Source organism: Scyliorhinus torazame, chromosome 1 (assembly GCF_047496885.1).
Source record: "Scyliorhinus torazame isolate Kashiwa2021f chromosome 1, sScyTor2.1, whole genome shotgun sequence".
NCBI lineage: Eukaryota > Metazoa > Chordata > Chondrichthyes > Carcharhiniformes > Scyliorhinidae > Scyliorhinus > Scyliorhinus torazame.
This window is the reverse complement of record NC_092707.1, coordinates 67686834-67710042: the sequence shown is the minus strand read 5'-3', so window position 1 is coordinate 67710042 and position 23209 is coordinate 67686834. Positions and strand designations below refer to the sequence as shown.

Genomic DNA, 23209 nt, shown 5'->3' with positions numbered 1-23209 from the left:
TGAACTTTATGCAGAACAATACTTTTCACTGAATCTAGGTACACGTGGCAATAATAATAATCTTTATTGTCACAACTAGGCTTACATTAACACTGCAATGAAGTTAGTGAAAAGCCCCTAGTGGCCACATTCCGGCGCCTGTTCGAGGACACAGAGGGAGAATTCAGAATGTCCAAATGACCTAACAGCACGTCATTCGGGTCTAGTGGGAGGAAACCGGAGCACCCGGAGGAAACCCATGCAGGCACGGGGAGAACGTGCAGACTCCGCACAATGACCCAAACCGGGAATCGAACCTGGGGCACTGGAGCTGTGAAGCAACAGTGCTAACCACTGCTACCGTGCTGCCCGTGGGCACTACCGAAGCCACCGGGGTGCTTTATCGACCCCTTTAATCACCTTTTAATTTGATGTTCTTATGTCCCCGTTGATCTTGGCTTTTCGTTTGGGTACTGCCTCCATCAGGAGACAGTTTTAGTTTGCTCCATTTCCTCTGGGCCCCAAAGAGTTGAGAGTTAGTGAAATAACATTCTTTAACGCGCCCGGACACAACACACACACATGAAGGGAGCTGGTCCTCCCATGATGTGGGTGTGCCTTAATTGGTGCAGAGTATTTAAATCGGAGGGAGGGGGAGACAGTAATGTGGTTTGAGACTTGAATTGGCAGTAGTTAGGCAGCTGGAGGATAGTACAAGATGCAATAGTCCACTCGGTTGTCACTTCACGTAAGTGTTTTTTTCCCCCAGAACAGGGCACGTTGTTGGATTTAGAGGTTTTGAAAACTGATTCATGGCGTAATTCCCTCAACTGGATTTTCCCTTGACATATTTTCTTTGTAGCATACTTCCTGGTGCGCACCTGAGTATGGGGACACGGCAAACGGGGGGGGGTTATTTCTCTCCTCGCTCGTTCTCCGCTTGAACAAATGATTTTAAGCTTCTCCATTCCTCCTCCAGATCCGGGAGCTCCAGTCACGATGGCTGCAAACGCAGCCGGGAGCTGCTGCTCGCTCTTGCTCTGGACTATCACGTGCGTTGTAGCGGAGCCTCAGCCGACTACTGAATCATATCACATTGCAGCTGGAAAAAGTGAGCCTTGCTCTGCTGTTCTGAATGGGAGTTCCTTGAATCTGCTTGAAGAAGGGAGTGCTGTGGAGGTACTTTCTAACATATTTACCTGAGACCACGATCATATGTTTATGTTTGATTATTCTGGAAAAAACAATGAATTTCCCATCTTTTTGATGATTGATGTTTCCTTTTTTTGAAATCACTTGAATTGTGTATCTAGATTTTTGTTATGCTGCTGTCTCAGTTATCCAGATCGCAAACCACTTCCTTTATGACTAGTGCAATTTCCCTGTATTCGCCGGCAGTCTTTTGAGACCACACTATCCTCCGCTGCCAAATCCAGGGAAACCGCTCTCTTCCTTCCCATCTGAGCCGGAGCATCACCTTTCCCATCTTAGCCAGAGCATCACCTCCAGTTTTGGGCCTTTCTTCCCAACGCGGCACTGCTCCCTCCCCAGTCCCCATAATCCACTCAGCCTTCTGTGCTGTCAGTCAGATTGTGGGATTTTGCCAATTGGTTAATTGAACCCTGATTCGTAAGTTTTCTTTTAAATGGGTGAGAGTGTAAAAGAGTTCCCAAATTTTGGTTCAATCTTGCCCCCTTCCTAAGGAAACCTTGGTAAGAGGTTTTTTTCTGATCTGATATTTCGTACAAAAAGCTGTACTCTGTTTTACAGTGGCTGTTTTTCTGTTTTACAGTGGCTGTTTTTTAAAAAGAAATTATGGAATGTGGATATTGCTGGCAAGTGTAGTATTTCTTACCCATCTCTAATTGCCCTTAACCTGACTAGCCTGCTAGGCCATTCCTCCACCTGCTGTGGTGGGGTTTGAACAAGATCCCCAGAGCATTATCCTTGTCTGGATTGAGAGTTCCAAATACTTCCGTGTAGTCACTCTGCAAATGGTGGTTCATTTTTACTTCACTATGGCACAAGTGCCAGCCTGGATTATGCTGAAATCTGAACCAAGATCGAGCCAGGTCTAATGTATTTTAAAATGAGCCTCTGCCCCTCCAGGTCACCTGAGAATTCAGTTTTTAAATCATGAGGGTGGGTATTAATTAAATAAACCTCCCTTGTATTTTGATGTCCTGCTTTGGGGAAAACATTAGTTGAAATTCAAATATTTCTACAAGGGACACTGCCAGAAATGGGATGAAATGTAATGGGTTTTAATCTAGTGAAATGGGTGGTGGTGAGCTTAATGACAAGTGGTTACTGGTCCAAGGATAAGGGAATGGTAATTAGACATCTGTTTTTTTGTCTCGAGGGGGTGTAAGTTGCTGTCTCCAGAAGTGTCTTCCCAAAGCGGTACTGTTACTTGAGCTTGTTGTACTTGTTAGTATGCTGTGGGAGGCTGGAAACCCAAGATCTCCACATCGAGCAAGCTGGAGAATTAACAGCACCTCTGGCTTGTGGACTGTACAGAGGCCTTCCACAAAGCGCTCGCCCATTCTGCATTTGGTCTCCGGTGAGCTGTACATACCATATTCTACAAGTGAACATTCCTATGTGAAGAGAAGCAGGTGTTCATCTCTTGTACTTGCAATACGATTCCTTTGTGTGGGTGGGTTGTTGGAAATGCTTTTGAGGAATGAACCAGGGTGTCACGGAAGGGAATTCTCTTGGAATGCTGAAACGGGATGGATAGATGTATTTATGGATGGAAGGGGACTCTGAGCTCTTGGAAGGGGTGAGAAATGGGATGGACACGGTTGGGGCCCTGATGACCATGGTGAAGGAATCATTCTTGAGGAAGAAGGTGGACCGATTGAAAGCACTATGGTATGCATCATACAGATGGCGTAGTGGAACTGGAAAGTCATTATAACCAGGGTTGGGAAAGCCATGGGAGTCCGGTGGCTTGTGACTGGTTGATGCCGTCCCCAGAAATGGAGGTGGTGGAGGGAATGATCAGGGGCTATGGAGGGTAAGAAGTTGGAAGCAAAGTTGTTTTGAGAGCAGGAAGAAGCACAGTTTCCAATGTTTTGAGGGGTGGGGGGGAGGGAAGAGTCTAAATAGGACTGGAAATTGTCCACGATTCCATAAAGCGGGTGGGTTACCAGAGCAACAGCTTTAGTTGAAGGAAGTGAGTATAGAGTCTGACCAGGTTCAAGCGGTTGGCAGAGGAAGCAGCTTTTAGTTGAAGGAAGTGAGTATAGAGTCTGACCAGGTTCAAGCGGTTGGCAGAGGAAGATGGTGGGTGGCTACTTGTTAGACTTCCATCCTGGTGTAAGATTGGATGTTGTCTGTAAGACGCTTTGTTTATTAAAACATCCTGAACTGCTTTGGACACTCCCCCAGTGCTGTTATGGAGGTCCTGGATTTGATCCAGTTCCAAGTTGTGATGTGTGGCTTGGAGGGGAACTTGCAGGTGTGTTTCCATTCAACTGCTGCCCTTGCCCTTCTAAATGGTAGAGATCATGAGTTGGAAGTTGCTGCTTTGCACCTTGTAGATAGTACATTACTTTGGTGGTGGCTGCGATGCCAATTAAGCAGACAGCCTGTCCGGTATGGTGACTAGCTTCAGGGTTTGAAGCTGCACTCGTCCAGGAAAATAATAGTATTCCATCACACTGACTTTGCAGCCTAGCAGATGTTGAGTAGGCTTTGGGGAGTGGGATGAGTTTGCAGAATTTCCAGTCTGTTGTAGCCTCTCTATTTAAGGCTGCTCTAGTTTCAATTTCTGATCACAATGGTAGCAACTGCTTCAACCTTGTCAACCGATTTCTAGGCTCACTCCTTTTTTTGAGGACTGGAATCGTGTGGAGTGTCTTCTGTTTGTTAACTGAATTGACTCATTGACTGTGGCAGGACTGCAGAGCTTGGATCTAACCTCCTAGCTGTAGGATGCTTATGTAATAATCCTGTCATAGCTTCGCCCAGTTGCCATCACATTTTGGTGCTGCTACTGGTATGCTGGCTTGGCTAGATGGTGTAATGGTAGAATGGGGAATAGGCTCGGTTACAAGTCTATCTACTTGCACAGGTGGTACCATTAAGTGTCAGATCTGTCTGGTGGTCACTACTGTCACTTAAAGATAGGATGCTCACTCGCCACCTACCACCAACCAGGATAACTGCATGAGCTTTGGGAACCTGACCCACTTGACGATGGGTACCCACCTTTGTGTCCTTTGTGTTTCATTCAAGTGTATTCTGTGTGGGAGAGTTCTGGTCAGTTGAGGGGGTGAGGACTGGTGGTAATTGTCCATGTTTGACCTGATTCCATGAGACTTGGGGCTGAGAGTCAGCATTAGGACTGTCAGCACAATACCCCTGACTGGTATGTCACTATGCTGTCACCTCTGGATATATCCTGTTGGTGGTACAGGCCAGGGGTGATGTCTGGGATTTTATACGGCATGATTTGGAGTATGCTGCTGCTGCTGCTTGTCTGATAGCATAGAAGGAGGGCATTTGGTCAGTGCCCACACCATTCAACTAAGATTTGACTACACAAATCCCATTTTCTATCACTTGGCCCATAACCCTGTAGGTGACTTGTAGAGTTTCTGATTCAACCACCCGTCTCATGGAATCCCCCAGTGTAGAAAGTGGTCTTTCGACCCATCAAGTCTGCACTGAAGAATCCGAGGGAGTGTGGGTTGTATCGGCTATATCACTAGTTTGGTGGGGAGAGTGAAAGCCTATCTGGCAAGGTGTGATGGCCTTCCTCTGTCACTGGCAGGTCGGGTACAGGCGGTTAAAATGAATGTGTTGCCATGATTTCTGTTTATTTTTCAATAATGCCTACGATTTTCCTCCCAAAGTCTTTTTTCAGAGAGATTGAGGGAAGGATTACCTCATTCATATGGGGAGGGAAGGTGGCCAGAGTGAGAAAGGTGCTGCTACAGAGGGGAAGGCAGGCAGGGGGTTTGGGTCTTCCGAACCTGATGTATTACTACTGGGCGGCGAATGTGGAGAAGATGCGGAGCTGGGTCAGAGGGGTTGATTCTCAGGGGTCAGAATGGAGGAGAGTTTGTGCAGGGGGTCGGGGCTGAAGGCGCTAGCAACAGCGCCGCTCCCAATAGTTCTGGGGAAATACTCGGGTAATCCAGTAATAATAGCTTCATTGAAAATCTGGAGACCGTTCCGCTAACACTTCGGGTTGGGGGTAGGGTCAAGGGAAATGCCGATTCGGGGGAAGCACTGATTTGAGCCAGGGAGGTGGGATGGAAGTTTTCGGAAATGGGAAGAGAGGAGGATTTAAGACACTAAAAGATTTGTTTCTTCGGGGTCGGTTTGCAGGATTGAGGGAGCTGGAAGCGAAGTATGGGCTGGAGCAGGGAGAAGTGTTTAGGTACATGCAGGTTCGTGATTTTGCCAGGAAGGAGATACAGCTTCCCAGAGGAACCAACCTCCACATTGCTGGAGGAGGTGCTGACGACAAGGGGACTGGAGAAGGGGGTAGTGTCAGCGGTGTACGGAGCTATTTTGGAAGAGGAAAAGGCACCACTGGAAGGGATCAAAGCAAAGTGGGAGGAAGAGCTGGGAGAGTTTATAGAGGAGGGGGTCTGGTGTGAGGTGCTCCGCAGAGTGAATGCCTCCACCTAGTGTGTGAGGTTGGGGCGGTACAGTTGAAGGTGGTATATAGAGCGCACCTCACTAGGGCGAGGATGAGCCGATTTTTTTTGAAGGAGTAGAGTATGTGTGTGAGCGTTGCTGGGGGGGAGGGGGCTGCTACTAATCGTGTTCATGTGTATTGGTCCTGTCCAAAGCTAGGGGAGTACTGGAAGGAGGTGTTTAGGGTAATTTCCAAGATGGTGCGTGAGAAACTGGACCCGGGTCCCCAGGAGGCCATATTCGGGGTGCCGGACCAGCCAGGGTTGGAAACTGGTGCGGAGGCAGATATCATAGCCTTCCCCTCGTTGATCGCCCGAAGGTGGATCCTGCTGGGATGGAGAGCAGCCTCTCCACCCAGTGCCCTGGCGGGGGGACCTGTTGGAATACTTCAACCTTGAGAAGGTTGAAGTTCGAACTGGGGGGAAGCTTGGAGGGGTTCTACAAGTCATGGGCACTATTTATGCACTTTCAAGAACTGGATAACGTCGAACATTAGTTGGGGGGGGGGGGAGGGGGGGGGGGCTGTGTATATTAAGGGTGACTATGGGTAATCCCTGATTCCTTTGTTATTTGTTTATGCAAACGTGCGGGCTGATGTTTGAGTGTTGGTGGGAGGATGGGATCATTGTTATGGGGATTGACATATCTTGTTGCTGGGTGTAAATGCAGGAGAAAATGTGAAAGGAGGAGAATTAAAATATTTTATTTAAAAAATGTTTTAAATGTCTGCACTGACGCTCAAGAACACTCGAGCCAGGTCCACTCCCTGCCCAACTCCTTAACCACATCCCTGGAAAAGGGCAGTTTAGCATGGCCAATCCACTTAACCTGCACATCTTGAGCTCCATACTCCCACCACCCTCTTGAAAAATTTTCTTCAACTCTCCTCTTGACCTTCTACCTCTTGCTTGTGTGCCCCTTGTTATTGGCACCTCTACTAATGGGTTGAAAAGGTACCTTCTCAGAATCATTATACACCTCTAAAGCCCCCTCTTGCCCTTCACTGCTCCAAGGAAAATGGCCCCAGTCTATTCAATCTTTCTTCATAGCTCAGTATCCCAGCATCTTCTTCCCCTCCAGTATCGCATTGTACAGTTGTGGCCTAAGCAGCATTTTATATGGTTCCAGCTTGGTCTCCCCGCTCTTCTGTGCCTCAGTTAATAAGGTCAAGTACCCCATATGCTGCCTTAACCACCTTATTTACCTGCCGTGTCACCTTCTGGGTATGCCCCCCCCCCCCCCCCCCCCCCCCCAAAGCATTACTTCAGATTATTTCAATTTGCCACTGCTTTGCCCACCTGACCAGTCCATTGAAATCCTCCTGCAGCCAATGGCTGTCCTCTTCACTATTTACCACCCTACCAATTTGTCATCTGCAAACTTATTGATCATAGCTCCTACATTTTAGCCGAAATCTCACCTAGCCGTGCAGAACCCCACTGGGAACCGACTTCAAACATTTACTTCCTCTGTCTCTAAATTGTCCGAGAGACAATGTTCCTCTTTGCCTCAGCTCCCACGGTGTTAGAAATCTTGCTAAAGTTTGTAGAGATCACATCAATGCATTGCCTTCATCAACATTCCTGCTTACCTAAATTCATATTAATGTGTCAAACACTACGTTCCCTTAACAAATCAAGCTGACGTCCCAAGTGCAGATGTACTCTGCCCCTCCGAATCTACTACCTTTCTCACCAGAGGCCAGACTGACTGGTCTATTCCATATGACCAGAGGATTACTGCCAGTGCCCCAATATCGCCTCCTTGAACAACCTGGGATATATTGCAGCTGGGTCTGTGGACTTGGGTAAACCTGACAGTATTTCCTCTGATATATTTTAGTCCTCCACTTTTGTCTACACCTGTCACCCTCTTCCATTGTGAAGACTGATGCAAAGTATCCATTGAAGACTACTCGTGTCTTCTGAATCCACAAATCAATTACCTATACAAGTGTTGATGCCGATGCAGGAGTCATGGACATTCGCAACAGCAAAACTGGAGCTGAACCTCTGCAACTGTGGAGGAGCTAGCACCGGCACTATGTGGAACACAATCAGTTCAATGACCAACTTGTGGGATTCGCTGGGCCCATGATTGACACTCTGGAGGCTGACAAGCTGCCACCCCCTACTTATTTAAACCCACCCCAACAGCATGAGTAAACCTGTTGTTGGTCCTGTCCAACTTGTGACAGGGCATTACAAGAGGTAGCGACCCAAGTTGGTCCTGTCCAACTTGTGACAGCGCATTGCAAGAGTTAGCGACCCGAGTGACAATGGGGCATATTTGCCTACTTGTTCACCACAGCTGTTCATTGGCAAGATGTTGCATGACTGCTCCTGGCAGAACTGCCAAATGTTCTGTTTTAAGCTTGGTTTGAAATATGGTTAGCTGACATTTTCTTGTGTAATTGGCTCTTCTACAGAAGCTGAATAGTTGCTAGTGGTCCAAGACGTGGCTGATCTTGAATAAAAATACCTGAAGGATGAATTTACACAACCAGCAATAATTTAAGCTGGCTTTCACCTATTCTTGGGAAATCCAACTATTTTTGCATACCATTGTCTTCACATTAATGCTAATCTCTAATTGCTTTATTGACACTAATCGTGGTCAATTGCTGTGGTGCAAATGGAATGGATTTTTTTGATCATTTGAATACCGCTGACTATTCTTTTTCCTAGTGTCACAGTGTACTACAGCTCAATGGATCCCAATGGTGTTCCTTTGTAAAAACTACTGAAGATTGCAAACTTGACAGTGGCTTTATTGATTACCTCCAGGGGGCTGTCTGTGCATTTCCCCACAATGTGCTGCCATTGGCCATGGTGTTGTATGTAAGTTGTAACTTTTTAAAAATATATTTTAATTGTCCTCCTTTTTCACCTTTTCTTCACAATTTACACCCACCAACAAACAATAAACGGTAACGAGTACAATGTCAATCCCCCTTATCGTCAATCCCTTCATCAACAACAATCCCATCCTCTCACCAACCCCCCAAACAACAGCACCCCCCCTCCCCTCCCCAAAATGTCCATGTCATGCAATTCTTGAAAGTGCATAATGAATAAAGCCCATGAATTGTAGAACCCCTGGTGGAGATCTCTACCCTAACAGGATCCACCTTCGGGTGATCAATGAGGCAAAGGCTACAACATCTGCCCCTGCGCCCGCTTCCAACCCCAGCTGGTCTGACACCCCGAATATAGCCTTCAAGGGTCAAGTTTCACGTGCACCATAGAGATTACCCTAGAAACCTCCTTCCAGTAATCCTCCAGCTTTCGACAGGCCCAAAACATATATGAATGTGGTCGTTCACGCTCATCCTCGCCTTTGAGGTGTGCTCTATATCCCACCTTCAACTGTATCAGCCTCAACCTCCAACACGAGGTGGAGCCATTTGCTCTCCGGAGCACGTCACACCTGAACACCTCTTCTATACGCTCTCCCAACTATTCCTCCCACTTTGCCTTGATCCCTTCCAGTGGTGCATTTTCCCCTTCTAAAATAGCCCTGTAAACCGCTGACACTACCCCCTTCTCCAGTCCCCCTGTCGTCAGCACCTCCTCCAGCAATATGGAGGCCGGCTCCACCGGGAAGCTCTTGTATCTCCTTCTTGGCAAGGTCTCGAACCTGCATGTAGCTAAACATTTCCCCCTGCTCCAGCTCATCCTTTGCTCCCAGCTCCTTCAATCCTGCAAACCAACTCCCAAGAAACAAATCTTTTAGTGCCCTAACTCCCTTCTCCAAAAATTCCCCCCCGCCCCCCGCATCCACCACAGGCCAAGACGCCACAAATTACTCGCACTGGTCTAGATTTCATTTGTAACCCAAGAAAGACCCAAACACCTGAAGTAAAGTATTCCGATCTGATTGTTATTTGTGCGGCCACTCGCCCTCTGCTCCTTGTACAGTAGCTTTACCCAATCCACAGATCGTGGATCAATCCCGAACTGCCATCAAGTACCCCCATTCTACCCTGTCAAACGCTTTCCTGCCGTCCAGTGCCACAACCACCTCTTGTTTCCTGGGTGCCGTAACCACGTTCAATAGCCTCCTAAAGTTGTAACTTTAGCAAGAACAAAGAAATGTACAGCACAGAAACATGCCCTCCAAGCCCGTGCCGACCATGCTGCCAGCCTAAACTACAATCTTCTACACTTCCTGGGTCCGTATCCCTCTATTCCCATCCTATTCATATATTTGTCAAGATGCCCCTTAAATGTCACTATCGTCCCTGCTTCCACCACTTCCTCTGGTAGCGAGTTCCAGGCACCTACTACCCTCTGTGTATATTTTTTTAAAAACTTGCCTCGTACATCTACTCTAAACCTTGCCCCTCTCACCTTAAACCTATGCCCCCTAGTAATTGACCCCTCTACCCTGGGGAAAAGCCTCTGACTATCCACTGTCTATGCCCCTCATAATTTTGTCGACCTCTATCAGGTCTCCCCTCAACCTCCGTCGTTCCAGTGAGAACAAACCAAGTTTATACAACCGCTCCTCATAGCTAATGCCCTCCATACCAGGCAACATTCTGGTAAATCTCTTCTGCACCCTCTCTAAAGCCTCCACATCCTTCTGGTAGTGTGGCGACCAGAATTGAACACTATACTCCAAGTGTGGCCTAACTAAGGTTCTATACAGCTGCAACATGACTTGCCAATTCTTATACTCAATGCCCCGGCCAATGAAGGCAAGCATGCCGTATGCCTTCTTGACTACCTTCTCCACCTGTGTTGCCCCTTTCAATGACCTGTGGACCTGTACTCCTAGATCTCTTTGACTTTCAATACTCTTGAGGGTTCTACCATTCACTGTATATTCCCTACCTGCATTAGACCTTCCAAAATGGAAGACCTCACATTTGTCCCGATTAAACTCCATCTGCCATCTCTCCGCCCAAGTCTCCAAACAATCTAAATCCTGCTGTATCCTCTGACAGTCCTCATCGCTATCTGCAATTCCACCAACCTTTGTGCCGCCTGCAACCTTACTAATCAGACCAGTTACATTTTCCTCAATCATTTATATATACTACAAAGAGCAAAGGTCCCAGCACTGATCCCTGTGGAACACCACTGGTCACAGCCCTCCAATTAGAAAAGCATAATTCCATTGCTTCTCTCTGCCTTCTATGACCTAGCCAGTTCTGTATCCACCTTGCCAGCTCACCCCTGATCCCGTGTGACTTCACCTTTTGTACTAGTCTACCATGAGGGACCTTGTCAAAGGCCTTACTAAAGTCCATATAGACAACATCCACTGCCCTACCTGCATCAATCATCTTTGTGACCTCCTCGCAAAACTCTTATCAAGTTAGTGAGACACGACCTCCCCTTCACAAAACCATGCTGCCTCTCACTAATACGTCCATTTGCTTCCAAATGGGAGTAGATCCTGTCTCGAAGAATTCTCTCCAGTAATTTCCCTACCACTGACGTAAGGCTCACCGGCCTGTAGTTCCCTGGATTATCCTTGCTACCCTTCTTCAACAGAGGAACAACATTGGCTATTCTCCAGTCCTCCGGGACATCACCTGAAGACAGTGAGGATCCAAAGATTTCTGTGAAGGCCTCTGCAATTTCCTCTCTAGTCTCCTTCAGTATTCTGGGGTAGATCCCATCAGGCCCTGGAGACTTATCTACCTTAATATTTGTTTAAGACTCCCAACCTTGTCTTTTTGGATCTCAATGTGACCCAGGCTATCCACACCCTTCTCCAGACTCAACATATATCAATTCCTTCTGTTTGGTGAATACTGATGCAAAGTATTCATTTAGTTCCTCTCCCATTTCCTTTGGTTCCACACAGATTCCCTTGCCTATCCTTCAGTGGCCCAACCCTTTCCCTGGCTACCCTCTTGCTTTTTATGCATGTGTAAAAAGCCTTGGGATTTTCCTTAACTCTATTTGCCAATGACTTTTTGTGACCCCTTCTAGCCCTCCTGACTCCTTGCTTAAGTTCCTTCCTACTTTCCTTATATTCCACACAGGCTTCGACTGTTCCCAGTCTTTTAGCCCTGACAAATGCCTCCTTTTTCTTTTTGACGAGGCCTACAATATCCCTCGTTATCCAAGGTTCCCGACAATTGCCATATTTATCCTCCTTCCTCACAGGAACATGCCGGTCCTGAATTCCTTTCAACTGACACTTGAAAGCCTCCCACATGTCAGATGTTGATTTGCCCTCGAGCATCCACCCCCAATCTAGGTTCTTCAGTTCCAGCCTAATATTGTTATAATTAGCCTACCCCCAATTTAGCACATTCACCCTAGGACCACTCTTATCCTTGTCCACCACTTTAAAACTTACTGAATTGTGGTCACTGTTCCTGAAATGCTCCCCTACTGAAACTTCTACCACCTGGCCGGGCTCATTCCCCAATACCAGGTCCAGTACTGCCCCTTCCCTAGTTGGACTGTCTACATATTGTTTTAAGAAGCCCTCCTGGATGCTCCTTACAAACCGTCTTAAGCCCCTGGCACTAAGTGAGTCTCAGTCAATATTGGGGAAGTTGAAGTCTCCCATCACCACAACCCTGTTGTTTTTATTCTTTTTCCAAAATCAGTCTACCTATCTGCTCCTCTTACTCCCGCTGGCTGTTGGGAGGCCTGTAGTAAACCCCCAACATTGTGACTGCACCCTTGTTATTCCTGATCTCTACCCATATAGCCTCCCTGCCCTCTGAGGTGTCCTCTCGTAGTACTGCTGTGATATCCAGTAATTCCCTAACCAGTAGTGCAACTCCGCCACCCCTTTTACATCCTCCTCTATCCTGCCTGAAACATCTAAATCATGGAACGTTTAGCTGCCAATCCTGCCCTCCCTTCCCCTCAACCAGGTCTCTGTAATGGCAACAACATCATAGTTCCAAGTATTAATCCAAGCTCTAAGTTCATCTGCCTTACCCGTAATAATACTTGCATTAAAACATATGCACTTCAGGCCACCAGACCTGCTGTGTTCAGCAACTTCTCCCTGTCTGCTCTGCCTCAGAGCCACACTGTCCCTATTCCCTAGGTCTCCCTCGATGCTCTCACCTTCTGGCCTATTGCTCCGGTTCCCATCCCCCTGCCATACTAGTTTAAACCCTCCCGTGTGACACTAGCAAACCTCACGGCCAGGATATTTATGCCTCCAGTTTAGATGCAGCCCGTCCTTATATAGGTCACACCTGCCCTGGAAGAGCTCCCAGTGGTCCAGATAACGGAAACCCTCCCTCCTACACCAGCTGTTTAGCCACGTGTTTAGCTGCTCTATCTTCCTATTTCTAGCCTCACTGGCACGTGGCACGGGAGTAATCCCGAGGTTACAACCCTAGAGGTCCTGTCTTTTAACTTTCTGCCTAGCTCCCTGAACTCTTGCTGCAGGACCTCATGCCCCTTCCTGCCTATGTCGTTAGTACAAATATGTACAATGACCTCTGCCTGTTTGCCCTCCCCCTTCAGGATGCCCTCTACCTGTTTGGCGACATCTTGGACCCTGGCACCAGGGAGGCAACATACCATCCTGGAGTCTCTTTCACGTCCACAGAAGCGCCTATCTGTGCCCCTGACTATAGAGTCCCCTATTACTATTGCTCTTCTGCACTTTGACCCTCCCTTCTGAACATCAGAGACAGCCGTGGTGCCACTGCTCTGGCTGCTGCTGTTTTCCCCTGATAGGCGGTATCCCCCCCCCCCCCCCCGACAGTATCCAAAGGGGTATACCTGTTCGAGAGGGGGACAACCACAGGGGATTCCTGCACTGGCTGCCTGCCCTTTCTGGTGGTCACCCATTTCTCTGCCTGCACCTTGGGTGTGACCACATTTATATAACTGCTATCTATGATGCTTTCTGCCACCTGCATGCTCCTAAGTGCATCCAATTGCTGCTCCAACCGAACCATGCGGTCTGTGAGGAGCTCCAGTTGGGTGCACTTTCTGCAGATGAAGCCATCCGGGATGCTGGAAGCCTCCTGGACCTGCCACATCTCACAGTCCGAGCACTGCACCCCTCTAACTGACATTGCACCAATTAATTAGTAAATTAAAGTTAAAAAAATTTTTTTAAGTTACTGTTAACTGTCTGTTTCCTAGCACTAGATTTCTACTATAAATGTGAAAGCTAAATATAGTATTCTCCGATCTCTGGCTTGGATACCCCTCTAAATTATAATTAAGTAATTATGTTTAATTAGTTACCAATGCTTAATTTTTTAAATTTAGTGTAGATTCCCAACCAGCCACTTGGGTCACAGCTTTTCTGTGATGTCACTTCAGCCCCCCCCCCCCCCCCCCCGCCAAAACACAATTTGAAAAGGTAATAAAAGTAAAAAATTAGTAAAAATCACTTACTTCCCTTCTGAGGGTCTGCGATGTTCTCTCCCTGCTGATGAAAAGTTACAGGCCAGAAGAAAGAGAGAGAACAAAACCATAGGGAAAAAGCACCTTCTCCCACTCTGCACCAAATTACCAAGTTTCAAACTCTCACTCTGTCTGTGTCTCACTCACTCAGGCTGTGTCTTTATCATCGTGCCAAACTCTTAGACTAGGATAAAACTATTTTGGCTTGTTATTTCCTATGGCATCCAGAACTAAGCAAAACAAAATATGCAAATGTCTGGCGATAGCTTCAGAAAATTCAGCTGAAATCATGGAGAAAGTGATTGTGTTTTTTTTTTTTTAACAGGCTATTTGGCTATTCTATCTGTTTGTGTTTCTTGGGACAGCAGCTGAAGCATTGTAAGTATATTATTGCTGGTGCTTGTGCACAACTTGACTCATAATCTAAGCAAATCATTTGCCGTTCATCAACTGTTTTCAAAAATTGAAAGATTGTCGTAGGCTTGAATAGTTACTAATTTGCTGATTTGGAAGAAAATATTCCTTTTATTGTACTTTATTGAAATGGCTTTTTTTTTTCTGGCTTCTAATGTTCAAATACAAACGTTAACTTATTAAATGTTCTTGAATCTTGCAGTTTTTGTCCGAATCTGGCTGCCATCGCCACCAGCTTAAAGTTGTCACAGAATGTGGCAGTATCCTTTTTTTTCCCTCGATCACCTGTAGTATTTGGGACATAACGTTCAGCACAACATCCAAGGGCCTGTTCTGTGCTGTACTGTTCTATGTTCTGTTCTATAATTGGCCCTAATTTACTAGTACTGTAATCAGTAGTATTCTATTATATGGTTAGCGCTGTTGCTTCACAGCGTCAGGGTCCCAGGTTCAATTCCTGGCTTGGGTCACTGTGCGGAGTCTGCACATTCTCCCTGTGACTGCGTGGGTTTCCTCCCACAAGTCCCGAAAGATGTGCTTGTTGGACATTCTGAATTCTCCCTCTGTGTACCTGAACAGGTGCTGTAGTGTGGCGACTAGGGGATTTTCGCAGTAACTTAATTGCAGTGTTAATGTAAACCTACTTGTGACAATAATAAAGATTATTATTATTGGACCATGATGCAAACTCTAAATGCAAAGGTTTGCAATATAAAAATTAAACCAATACTTTGACTTTGCCAATTGTGTTGAGAAAAGACGGAGAATTGTAAAACTTGCCATGATTCAGGATGACATATTGCCTCAGTAAGTCTGTATATATTGCCTCAGTAAGTCTGTATATACTAACACCGGCTGTAGGTGAGTTGGGCAATTGTTTAAATTTGCACTCACTTTGATTTTGACTTGGGGTCTCTTTGTCAATGGACCTCCATGATCACTTTGCTTTCAGTAATGCAAGCTTACAGGGCAGCACGGTGGTGCAATGGGTTAGCCCTGCCGCCTCATGGCGCCGAGGTCCCAGGTTCGATCCCGGCTCTGGGTCACTGTCCGTGTGGAGTTTGTACATTCTCCCCGTGTTTGCATGAGTTCCGCCCCCACAACCCAAAGATGTGCAGGCTAGTTGGATTGGCCACACTAAATTGCCAGCTAATTGGAAAAAAAATGAGTTGGGTACTTTTTAAAAAAATTAAAATAAAAAAAAATTATTTTTTTATTTAAAGTAATGCAAGCTTTCTACGATCTGTGTAGGCTCAATTGTTGTCAAAGTATGCTCCAGATTATTGTGCCACCTCAGCAAAATATTCCCATATAGTGTGATCCCTTCAGCACCAAGAGCTATATCCAATTCCTATATAGTGAATTCCACCGATTTGCCACTCTCTGGGTGAAGACATTTCTTCTTCTCCTCATTTAGTCCAAACAGGTTTACCCTTATCCTCTCTCTGTGTGCGTGTGTGTCTCTCTCTGTGTGCGTGTGTGTCTCTCTCTGTGTGCGTGTGTGTCTCTCTCTGTGTGCGTGTGTGTCTCTCTCTGTGTGCGTGTGTGTCTCTCTCTGTGTGCGTGTGTGTCTCTCTCTGTGTGCGTGTGTGTCTCTCTCTGTGTGCGTGTGTGTCTCTCTCTGTGTGCGTGTGTGTCTCTCTCTGTGTGCGTGTGTGTCTCTCTCTGTGTGCGTGTGTGTCTCTCTCTGTGTGCGTGTGTGTCTCTCTCTGTGTGCGTGTGTGTCTCTCTCTGTGTGCGTGTGTGTCTCTCTCTGTGTGCGTGTGTGTCTCTCTCTGTGTGCGTGTGTGTCTCTCTCTGTGTGCGTGTGTGTCTCTCTCTGTGTGCGTGTGTGTCTCTCTCTGTGTGCGTGTGTGTCTCTCTCTGTGTGCGTGTGTGTCTCTCTCTGTGTGTGCGTGTGTGTCTCTCTCTGTGTGTGCGTGTGTGTCTCTCTCTGTGTGTGCGTGTGTGCCTGCCTCTCTCTGTGTGCGCGCGTGCCTGCCTCTCTCTGTGTGTGCGCGCGTGCCTGCCTCTCTCTGTGTGTGCGCGCGTGCCTGCCTCTCTCTGTGTGTGCGCGCGTGCCTGCCTCTCTCTGTGTGTGCGCGCGTGCCTGCCTCTCTCTGTGTGTGCGCGCGTGCCTGCCTCTCTCTGTGTGTGCGCGCGTGCCTGCCTCTCTCTGTGTGTGCGCGCGCGTGCCTGCCTCTCTCTGTGTGTGCGCGCGTGCCTGCCTCTCTCTGTGTGTGCGCGCGTGCCTGCCTCTCTCTGTGTGTGCGCGCGTGCCTGCCTCTCTCTGTGTGTGCGCGCGTGCCTGCCTCTCTCTGTGTGTGCGCGCGTGCCTGCCTCTCTCTGTGTGTGCGCGCGTGCCTGCCTCTCTCTGTGTGTGCGCGCGTGCCTGCCTCTCTCTGTGTGTGCGCGCGTGCCTGCCTCTCTCTGTGTGTGCGCGCGTGCCTGCCTCTCTCTGTGTGTGCGCGCGTGCCTGCCTCTCTCTGTGTGTGCGCGCGTGCCTGCCTCTCTCTGTGTGTGCGCGCGTGCCTGCCTCTCTCTGTGTGTGCGCGCGTGCCTGCCTCTCTCTGTGTGTGCGCGCGTGCCTGCCTCTCTCTGTGTGTGCGCGCGTGCCTGCCTCTCTCTGTGTGTGCGCGCGTGCCTGCCTCTCTCTGTGTGTGCGCGCGTGCCTGCCTCTCTCTGTGTGTGCGCGCGTGCCTGCCTCTCTCTGTGTGTGCGCGCGTGCCTGCCTCTCTCTGTGTGTGCGCGCGTGCCTGCCTCTCTCTGTGTGTGCGCGCGTGCCTGCCTCTCTCTGTGTGTGCGCGCGTGCCTGCCTCTCTCTGTGTGTGCGCGCGTGCCTGCCTCTCTCTGTGTGTGCGCGCGTGCCTGCCTCTCTCTGTGTGTGCGCGCGTGCCTGCCTCTCTCTGTGTGTGCGCGCGTGCCTGCCTCTCTCTGTGTGTGCGCGCGTGCCTGCCTCTCTCTGTGTGTGCGCGCGTGCCTGCCTCTCTCTGTGTGTGCGCGCGTGCCTGCCTCTCTCTGTGTGTGCGCGCGTGCCTGCCTCTCTCTGTGTGTGTGCGCGCGTGCCTGCCTCTCTCTGTGTGTGTGCGCGCGTGCCTGCCTCTCTCTGTGTGTGTGCGCGCGTGCCTGCCTCTCTCTGTGTGTGTGCGCGCGTGCCTGCCTCTCTGTGTGTGTGTGCGCGCGTGCCTGCCTCTCTCTGTGTGTGTGCCTGCCTCTCTCTCTCTGTGTGTGTGTGTGTGTGTGCCTGCCTCTCTCTCTCTGTGTGTGTGTGTGTGTGCCTGCCTCTCTCTCTCTGTGTGTGTGTGTGTGTGCCTGCCTCTCTCTCTCTCTGTGTGTGTGTGTGTGTGTCTGCCTCTCTCTGTGTGTGCGCGTGCGTGCCTGCCTCTCTCTCTCTGTGCGCGTGCGTGCCTGCCTCTCTCTCTCTGTGCGCGTGCGTGCCTGCCTCTCTCTCTCTGTGCGCGTGCCTGCCTGCCTCTCTCTCTCTGTGCGCGTGCCTGCCTGCCTCTCTCTCTCTGTGCGCGTGCCTGCCTGCCTCTCTCTCTCTGTGCGCGTGCCTGCCTGCCTCTCTCTCTCTGTGCGCGTGCCTGCCTGCCTCTCTCTCTCTGTGCGCGTGCCTGCCTGCCTCTCTCTCTCTGTGCGCGTGCCTGCCTGCCTCTCTCTCTCTGTGCGCGTGCCTGCCTGCCTCTCTCTCTCTGTGCGCGTGCCTGCCTGCCTCTCTCTCTCTGTGCGCGTGCCTGCCTGCCTCTCTCTCTCTGTGCGCGTGCCTGCCTGCCTCTCTCTCTCTGTGCGCGTGCCTGCCTGCCTCTCTCTCTCTGTGCGCGTGCCTGCCTGCCTCTCTCTCTCTGTGCGCGTGCCTGCCTGCCTCTCTCTCTCTGTGCGCGTGCCTGCCTGCCTCTCTCTCTCTGTGCGCGTGCCTGCCTGCCTCTCTCTCTCTGTGCGCGTGCCTGCCTGCCTCTCTCTCTCTGTGCGCGTGCCTGCCTGCCTCTCTCTCTCTGTGCGCGTGCCTGCCTGCCTCTCTCTCTCTGTGCGCGTGCCTGCCTGCCTCTCTCTCTCTGTGCGCGTGCCTGCCTGCCTCTCTCTCTCTGTGCGCGTGCCTGCCTGCCTCTCTCTCTCTGTGCGCGTGCCTGCCTGCCTCTCTCTCTCTGTGCGCGTGCCTGCCTGCCTCTCTCTCTCTGTGCGCGTGCCTGCCTGCCTCTCTCTCTCTGTGCGCGTGCCTGCCTGCCTCTCTCTCTCTGTGCGCGTGCCTGCCTGCCTCTCTCTCTCTGTGCGCGTGCCTGCCTGCCTCTCTCTCTCTGTGCGCGTGCCTGCCTGCCTCTCTCTCTCTGTGCGCGTGCCTGCCTGCCTCTCTCTCTCTGTGCGCGTGCCTGCCTGCCTCTCTCTCTCTGTGCGCGTGCCTGCCTGCCTCTCTCTCTCTGTGCGCGTGCCTGCCTGCCTCTCTCTCTCTGTGCGCGTGCCTGCCTGCCTCTCTCTCTCTGTGCGCGTGCCTGCCTGCCTCTCTCTCTCTGTGCGCGTGCCTGCCTGCCTCTCTCTCTCTGTGCGCGTGCCTGCCTGCCTCTCTCTCTCTGTGCGCGTGCCTGCCTGCCTCTCTCTCTCTGTGCGCGTGCCTGCCTGCCTCTCTCTCTCTGTGCGCGTGCCTGCCTGCCTCTCTCTCTCTGTGCGCGTGCCTGCCTGCCTCTCTCTCTCTGTGCGCGTGCCTGCCTGCCTCTCTCTCTCTGTGCGCGTGCCTGCCTGCCTCTCTCTCTCTGTGCGCGTGCCTGCCTGCCTCTCTCTCTCTGTGCGCGTGCCTGCCTGCCTCTCTCTCTCTGTGCGCGTGCCTGCCTGCCTCTCTCTCTCTGTGCGCGTGCCTGCCTGCCTCTCTCTCTCTGTGCGCGTGCCTGCCTGCCTCTCTCTCTCTGTGCGCGTGCCTGCCTGCCTCTCTCTCTCTGTGCGCGTGCCTGCCTGCCTCTCTCTCTCTGTGCGCGTGCCTGCCTGCCTCTCTCTCTCTGTGCGCGTGCCTGCCTGCCTCTCTCTCTCTGTGCGCGTGCCTGCCTGCCTCTCTCTCTCTGTGCGCGTGCCTGCCTGCCTCTCTCTCTCTGTGCGCGTGCCTGCCTGCCTCTCTCTCTCTGTGCGCGTGCCTGCCTGCCTCTCTCTCTCTGTGCGCGTGCCTGCCTGCCTCTCTCTCTCTGTGCGCGTGCCTGCCTGCCTCTCTCTCTCTGTGCGCGTGCCTGCCTGCCTCTCTCTCTCTGTGCGCGTGCCTGCCTGCCTCTCTCTCTCTGTGCGCGTGCCTGCCTGCCTCTCTCTCTCTGTGCGCGTGCCTGCCTGCCTCTCTCTCTCTGTGCGCGTGCCTGCCTGCCTCTCTCTCTCTGTGCGCGTGCCTGCCTGCCTCTCTCTCTCTGTGCGCGTGCCTGCCTGCCTCTCTCTCTCTGTGCGCGTGCCTGCCTGCCTCTCTCTCTCTGTGCGCGTGCCTGCCTGCCTCTCTCTCTCTCTCTCTCTCTGTGCGCGTGTGTGTGTGCGCGCGTGCCTGCCTCTCTCTCTCTCAATAAAAAATGTTGCTATATAGTGGATCACCTAGGATCTTTGGTCCCTAGTTCAGTCCCATAAGAGGGCATGTAGGCCACACCTACGAGTAGCTTCCTAATGCCAATACCATTGCTGTGGCCGAGCTGAATTGTCTCCAGATTCATGAAGTGTATCGTAGCAGAGTCCCTTTTTCTCCAACTCCATAAACCAATCCCATTCTCCTACTCCTTGCAATTGTTAGTCTCCACTCTTGCCTACTTCATCATAGTTGCCTCTTTCTTCTTGTTTGTGGTTTTTTAAATATCTCGTTGATGTGAGTTTAATTCTTCAAAATAGAATAAACTTAAGCAGTACACTAAACCATTTACTCCAATAATCTAGACAGTGTAAAATGGAAGCTCCCATCTCCAACAATGGGTGATTTTTAAGGAGATATTTTTGTGGGGATTGAAGTTGCTCCCATGGGATCATGATGATGTAAGAGTGGCAATTTGTCAGTGGGCCTTGCTGCTGGTGTTCGTTTCTGTTCCGTTTTCTAGAAATTGGAGCACCAACATCCCCTCAGTGGGAAAAGCTGCGATTAGGACTAGCTCCTGTACATTTTATTTAAATTTAAATAAAAAAATTCTGTCGAGGGGACAGTGATGTCTAACTGTTGCATGGGTTTTTCAGTTGTTAAATTGATATTTTTCTGTAGTTTAGGCCATTTTAGTCAACATTGATCTTTAGTTCCCTTTTGTTAATTTTGTTTCCTTAACTGGCATGAAGGCCTTGCCCCTCACCTGAGGTGTGGTAACCCTCAGGTTAAATTGCCACCAGTCTGCTCTCCCAAGGGGAGTGCAGTGAAACGTGACTTTTTATAGGAACTCGGTACACTTAATTGCAAACAACGTGTGCTTTCCAGTGACTAGGTCAAAGTAGGTCATCATAAAGCTGGATAAATTGTCTCCTTGATTTGAATTGAGAATATGCACAACTGAAACGGGTGTTAATTATTGTGCAGCAAATTGAGGATTTGTTTGAATATATTATACATTTTTTTCCCTTGATTTTTATTTATGGTGTAACTTTCCTTGCTCTTGGCAATGGTGCTCCTGATGTATTCAGTGCAATGGTTGCCTTTTCTGATCCTAGAACAGCAAATCTGGCAATTGGAGCTTTATTTGGTAAGATTTTTAAATATATATATATATTTTTTCTGGCTATCTGCTCATGGATGATTTTTAAAATACAATTTTCCACAAGCCAATCAATTATCTTTCTTTTTAAGCCAATTCCCCTTATGGTGCATTGTGCTGCTGGATTCTTCAGTTAGCTACTATAGGCTTGAATGATAGTAGAAGATTCTTTCATGCATGCTTGGAGTTTTTAAATAGTTGTTTTTTTTTCATCATGAGCCACTTGTGTGAGACTCCTTTGTTTCAATGTTGTCTTAGCTATCTTGATTGCCCATGAAAAGTTGAACTTCCATGTTACTGACCTAACTTTTTAGTCAGAAAAAATAGGCACAGCCTCTGATCAATATCTAAATCTCTTTGCCTGTAAATAGTTGCTATTGCATTGTAATTTCTGTAAAGAGAGCCCATCAGGTGGCCTGACTACCTCACTCTTGGTGCTTCCTCCCTCCACAATGCAGGTGCTGGTATATTTGTGACTACTGTTGTTGCTGGAGGTGTTGCCCTTGCGAGACCATTTATAGTGGCATCGAGACCCTTCCTTCGAGATGTGATATTCTACATGGCTGCAGTCTTCTGGACTTTTCTAGTCCTCTATTTCGGGAGGATTGACTTGGGGCAAGCCCTTGGTGAGGGAAAATTTGAAAGGAAGTCTTATGACTACTAGCCGCCTTATTTGTGCAATTAAAATTGCAGTAATTTGATGTGGCTTAATTCCATATATAGCAAAATGAATCTGTTTTTTACTTCTAGGTTACTTGGCTCTGTATGTGGTCTATGTACTTACAGTGATCATAAGCAGTATGATTTATAAAAGTGGCAAAAACCAGACACCCGCTTCAGTTTGTACAAGTGAACCAGAAAGTAAGTGTTTTGATTAACATGCTAATCGCAGCTTTTGTGGATTCTATTGTATGATGAAGTCGACTGTCCAGTATCTCTGCCCTTGTTGCTACAATTACTGTAGCAACATTTGGTTAGGAAAGGAACTATTGATTTGTTTTTCTGATTTTGGAAAGCAAGTTCATGCACCCAGAACACTGTTATAGACGGCATTGCAATTGCATGCCATTTTAAAAATTTATTCTGCAATATCCATATTTGCTTCTCCAATCACTGATATTGTGAAGCTAAAGCAGCTCAAGACCATCCTCTTGCATGGGTTTGCAGGTAGTGACCTATGGCTCATGCATAAGTATTGAACAATTTATTATTTTTCAGTCTGTGACGCTGAGGATTCCAATCCATCCTGTATCAGGACAAATGCACATGATGATGGTAAGTATTTTCAGAGAAACCCTACCGTGCAGAAGGAGGCCATTTGACCCTTCGAAAGAGGACCCTATCTAGGCCCAATCCCCCACCCTAATCCTGTAACCCCACGCAACCTGTTGAACACTTAAGGGGTGACATCTTTGTACAGTGGGAAGAAACTGGAGTGCCCGGTAGAAAAACTGAAAGGACGTCACCCAAGGTCATAATTGAACCCAGGTCCCTGGTGCTGTGAGGCAGCATTGCTGCCACACTTCACTATGTACACGCTGACTAATATAACCTTTTTTATTGTGTATTAGTACTGATAATTTCCAGAGAAGATTTATAATTGACCATCTGAGTTGAGCAGTTTTATTTCTCCATTAATTCAGAAACTTCAAATGAGTGCATTGTAAAGGGTAGTTTCTTACTGATTAGCTTCTCCTGTAGTTATTCGTAACTTATCCTGTAAGAACTAACTAACCAGTCTTAAATTAGTGATAATAATAATACTTGTTGTCACAAGTAGGCTTCAATGAAGCTACTGTGAAAAGCCCCTATTGCCACATTCTGGCGCCTGTTCGGGGAGGCCGGTATGGGAATTGAACCCATGCTGCTGGCCTTGTTCTGCATTACAAGGCAGCTGTTTAGCCCACTGTACTAAACCAGAGATGCCTCTCAATTGCTGCAATCCGGTCATTACTTGGAAGTGTTAAAACACTTTTTTTTTTCCCTTAGTAAGTGAGTATCAACCTCTAATTGGAACTGAAACATCCAAATCCACACAATCCATTTTGCTGGACTCTCTTAACCCCATTGACATTCAAAAATGGAGGAGGAATCGCTTGGCCTGTAAAATCTTCAAATGTTTAACGGTAATTGACCTTCCATGTGTTT

At 48.8% G+C, this 23209-nt stretch overlaps 1 protein-coding gene across 2 annotated transcripts in view; it reads left to right on the top strand.

Moving 5' to 3' along the window:
• Positions 1-614: 614 nt before the first annotated feature.
• slc8b1 (solute carrier family 8 member B1) overlaps positions 615-23209 on the top strand; it is a 35010-nt gene continuing 12415 nt past the window's right edge. Inside the window, exons 1-10 of one of the 2 annotated variants that reach the window (XM_072496280.1) lie at positions 615-727; positions 959-1158; positions 8325-8477; positions 14317-14369; positions 14608-14666; positions 20945-21049; positions 21520-21687; positions 21812-21922; positions 22280-22336; positions 23051-23187. In XM_072496280.1, the coding sequence (XP_072352381.1) occupies positions 979-1158; positions 8325-8477; positions 14317-14369; positions 14608-14666; positions 20945-21049; positions 21520-21687; positions 21812-21922; positions 22280-22336; positions 23051-23187 (1023 nt within the window). In that variant the 5' untranslated portion in view covers positions 615-727; positions 959-978. Of the gene's footprint in view, positions 728-850; positions 1159-8324; positions 8478-14316; positions 14370-14607; positions 14667-20944; positions 21050-21519; positions 21688-21811; positions 21923-22279; positions 22337-23050; positions 23188-23209 lie in introns of those variants that run through there. The other variant, XM_072496269.1, reaches the window with a different exon arrangement.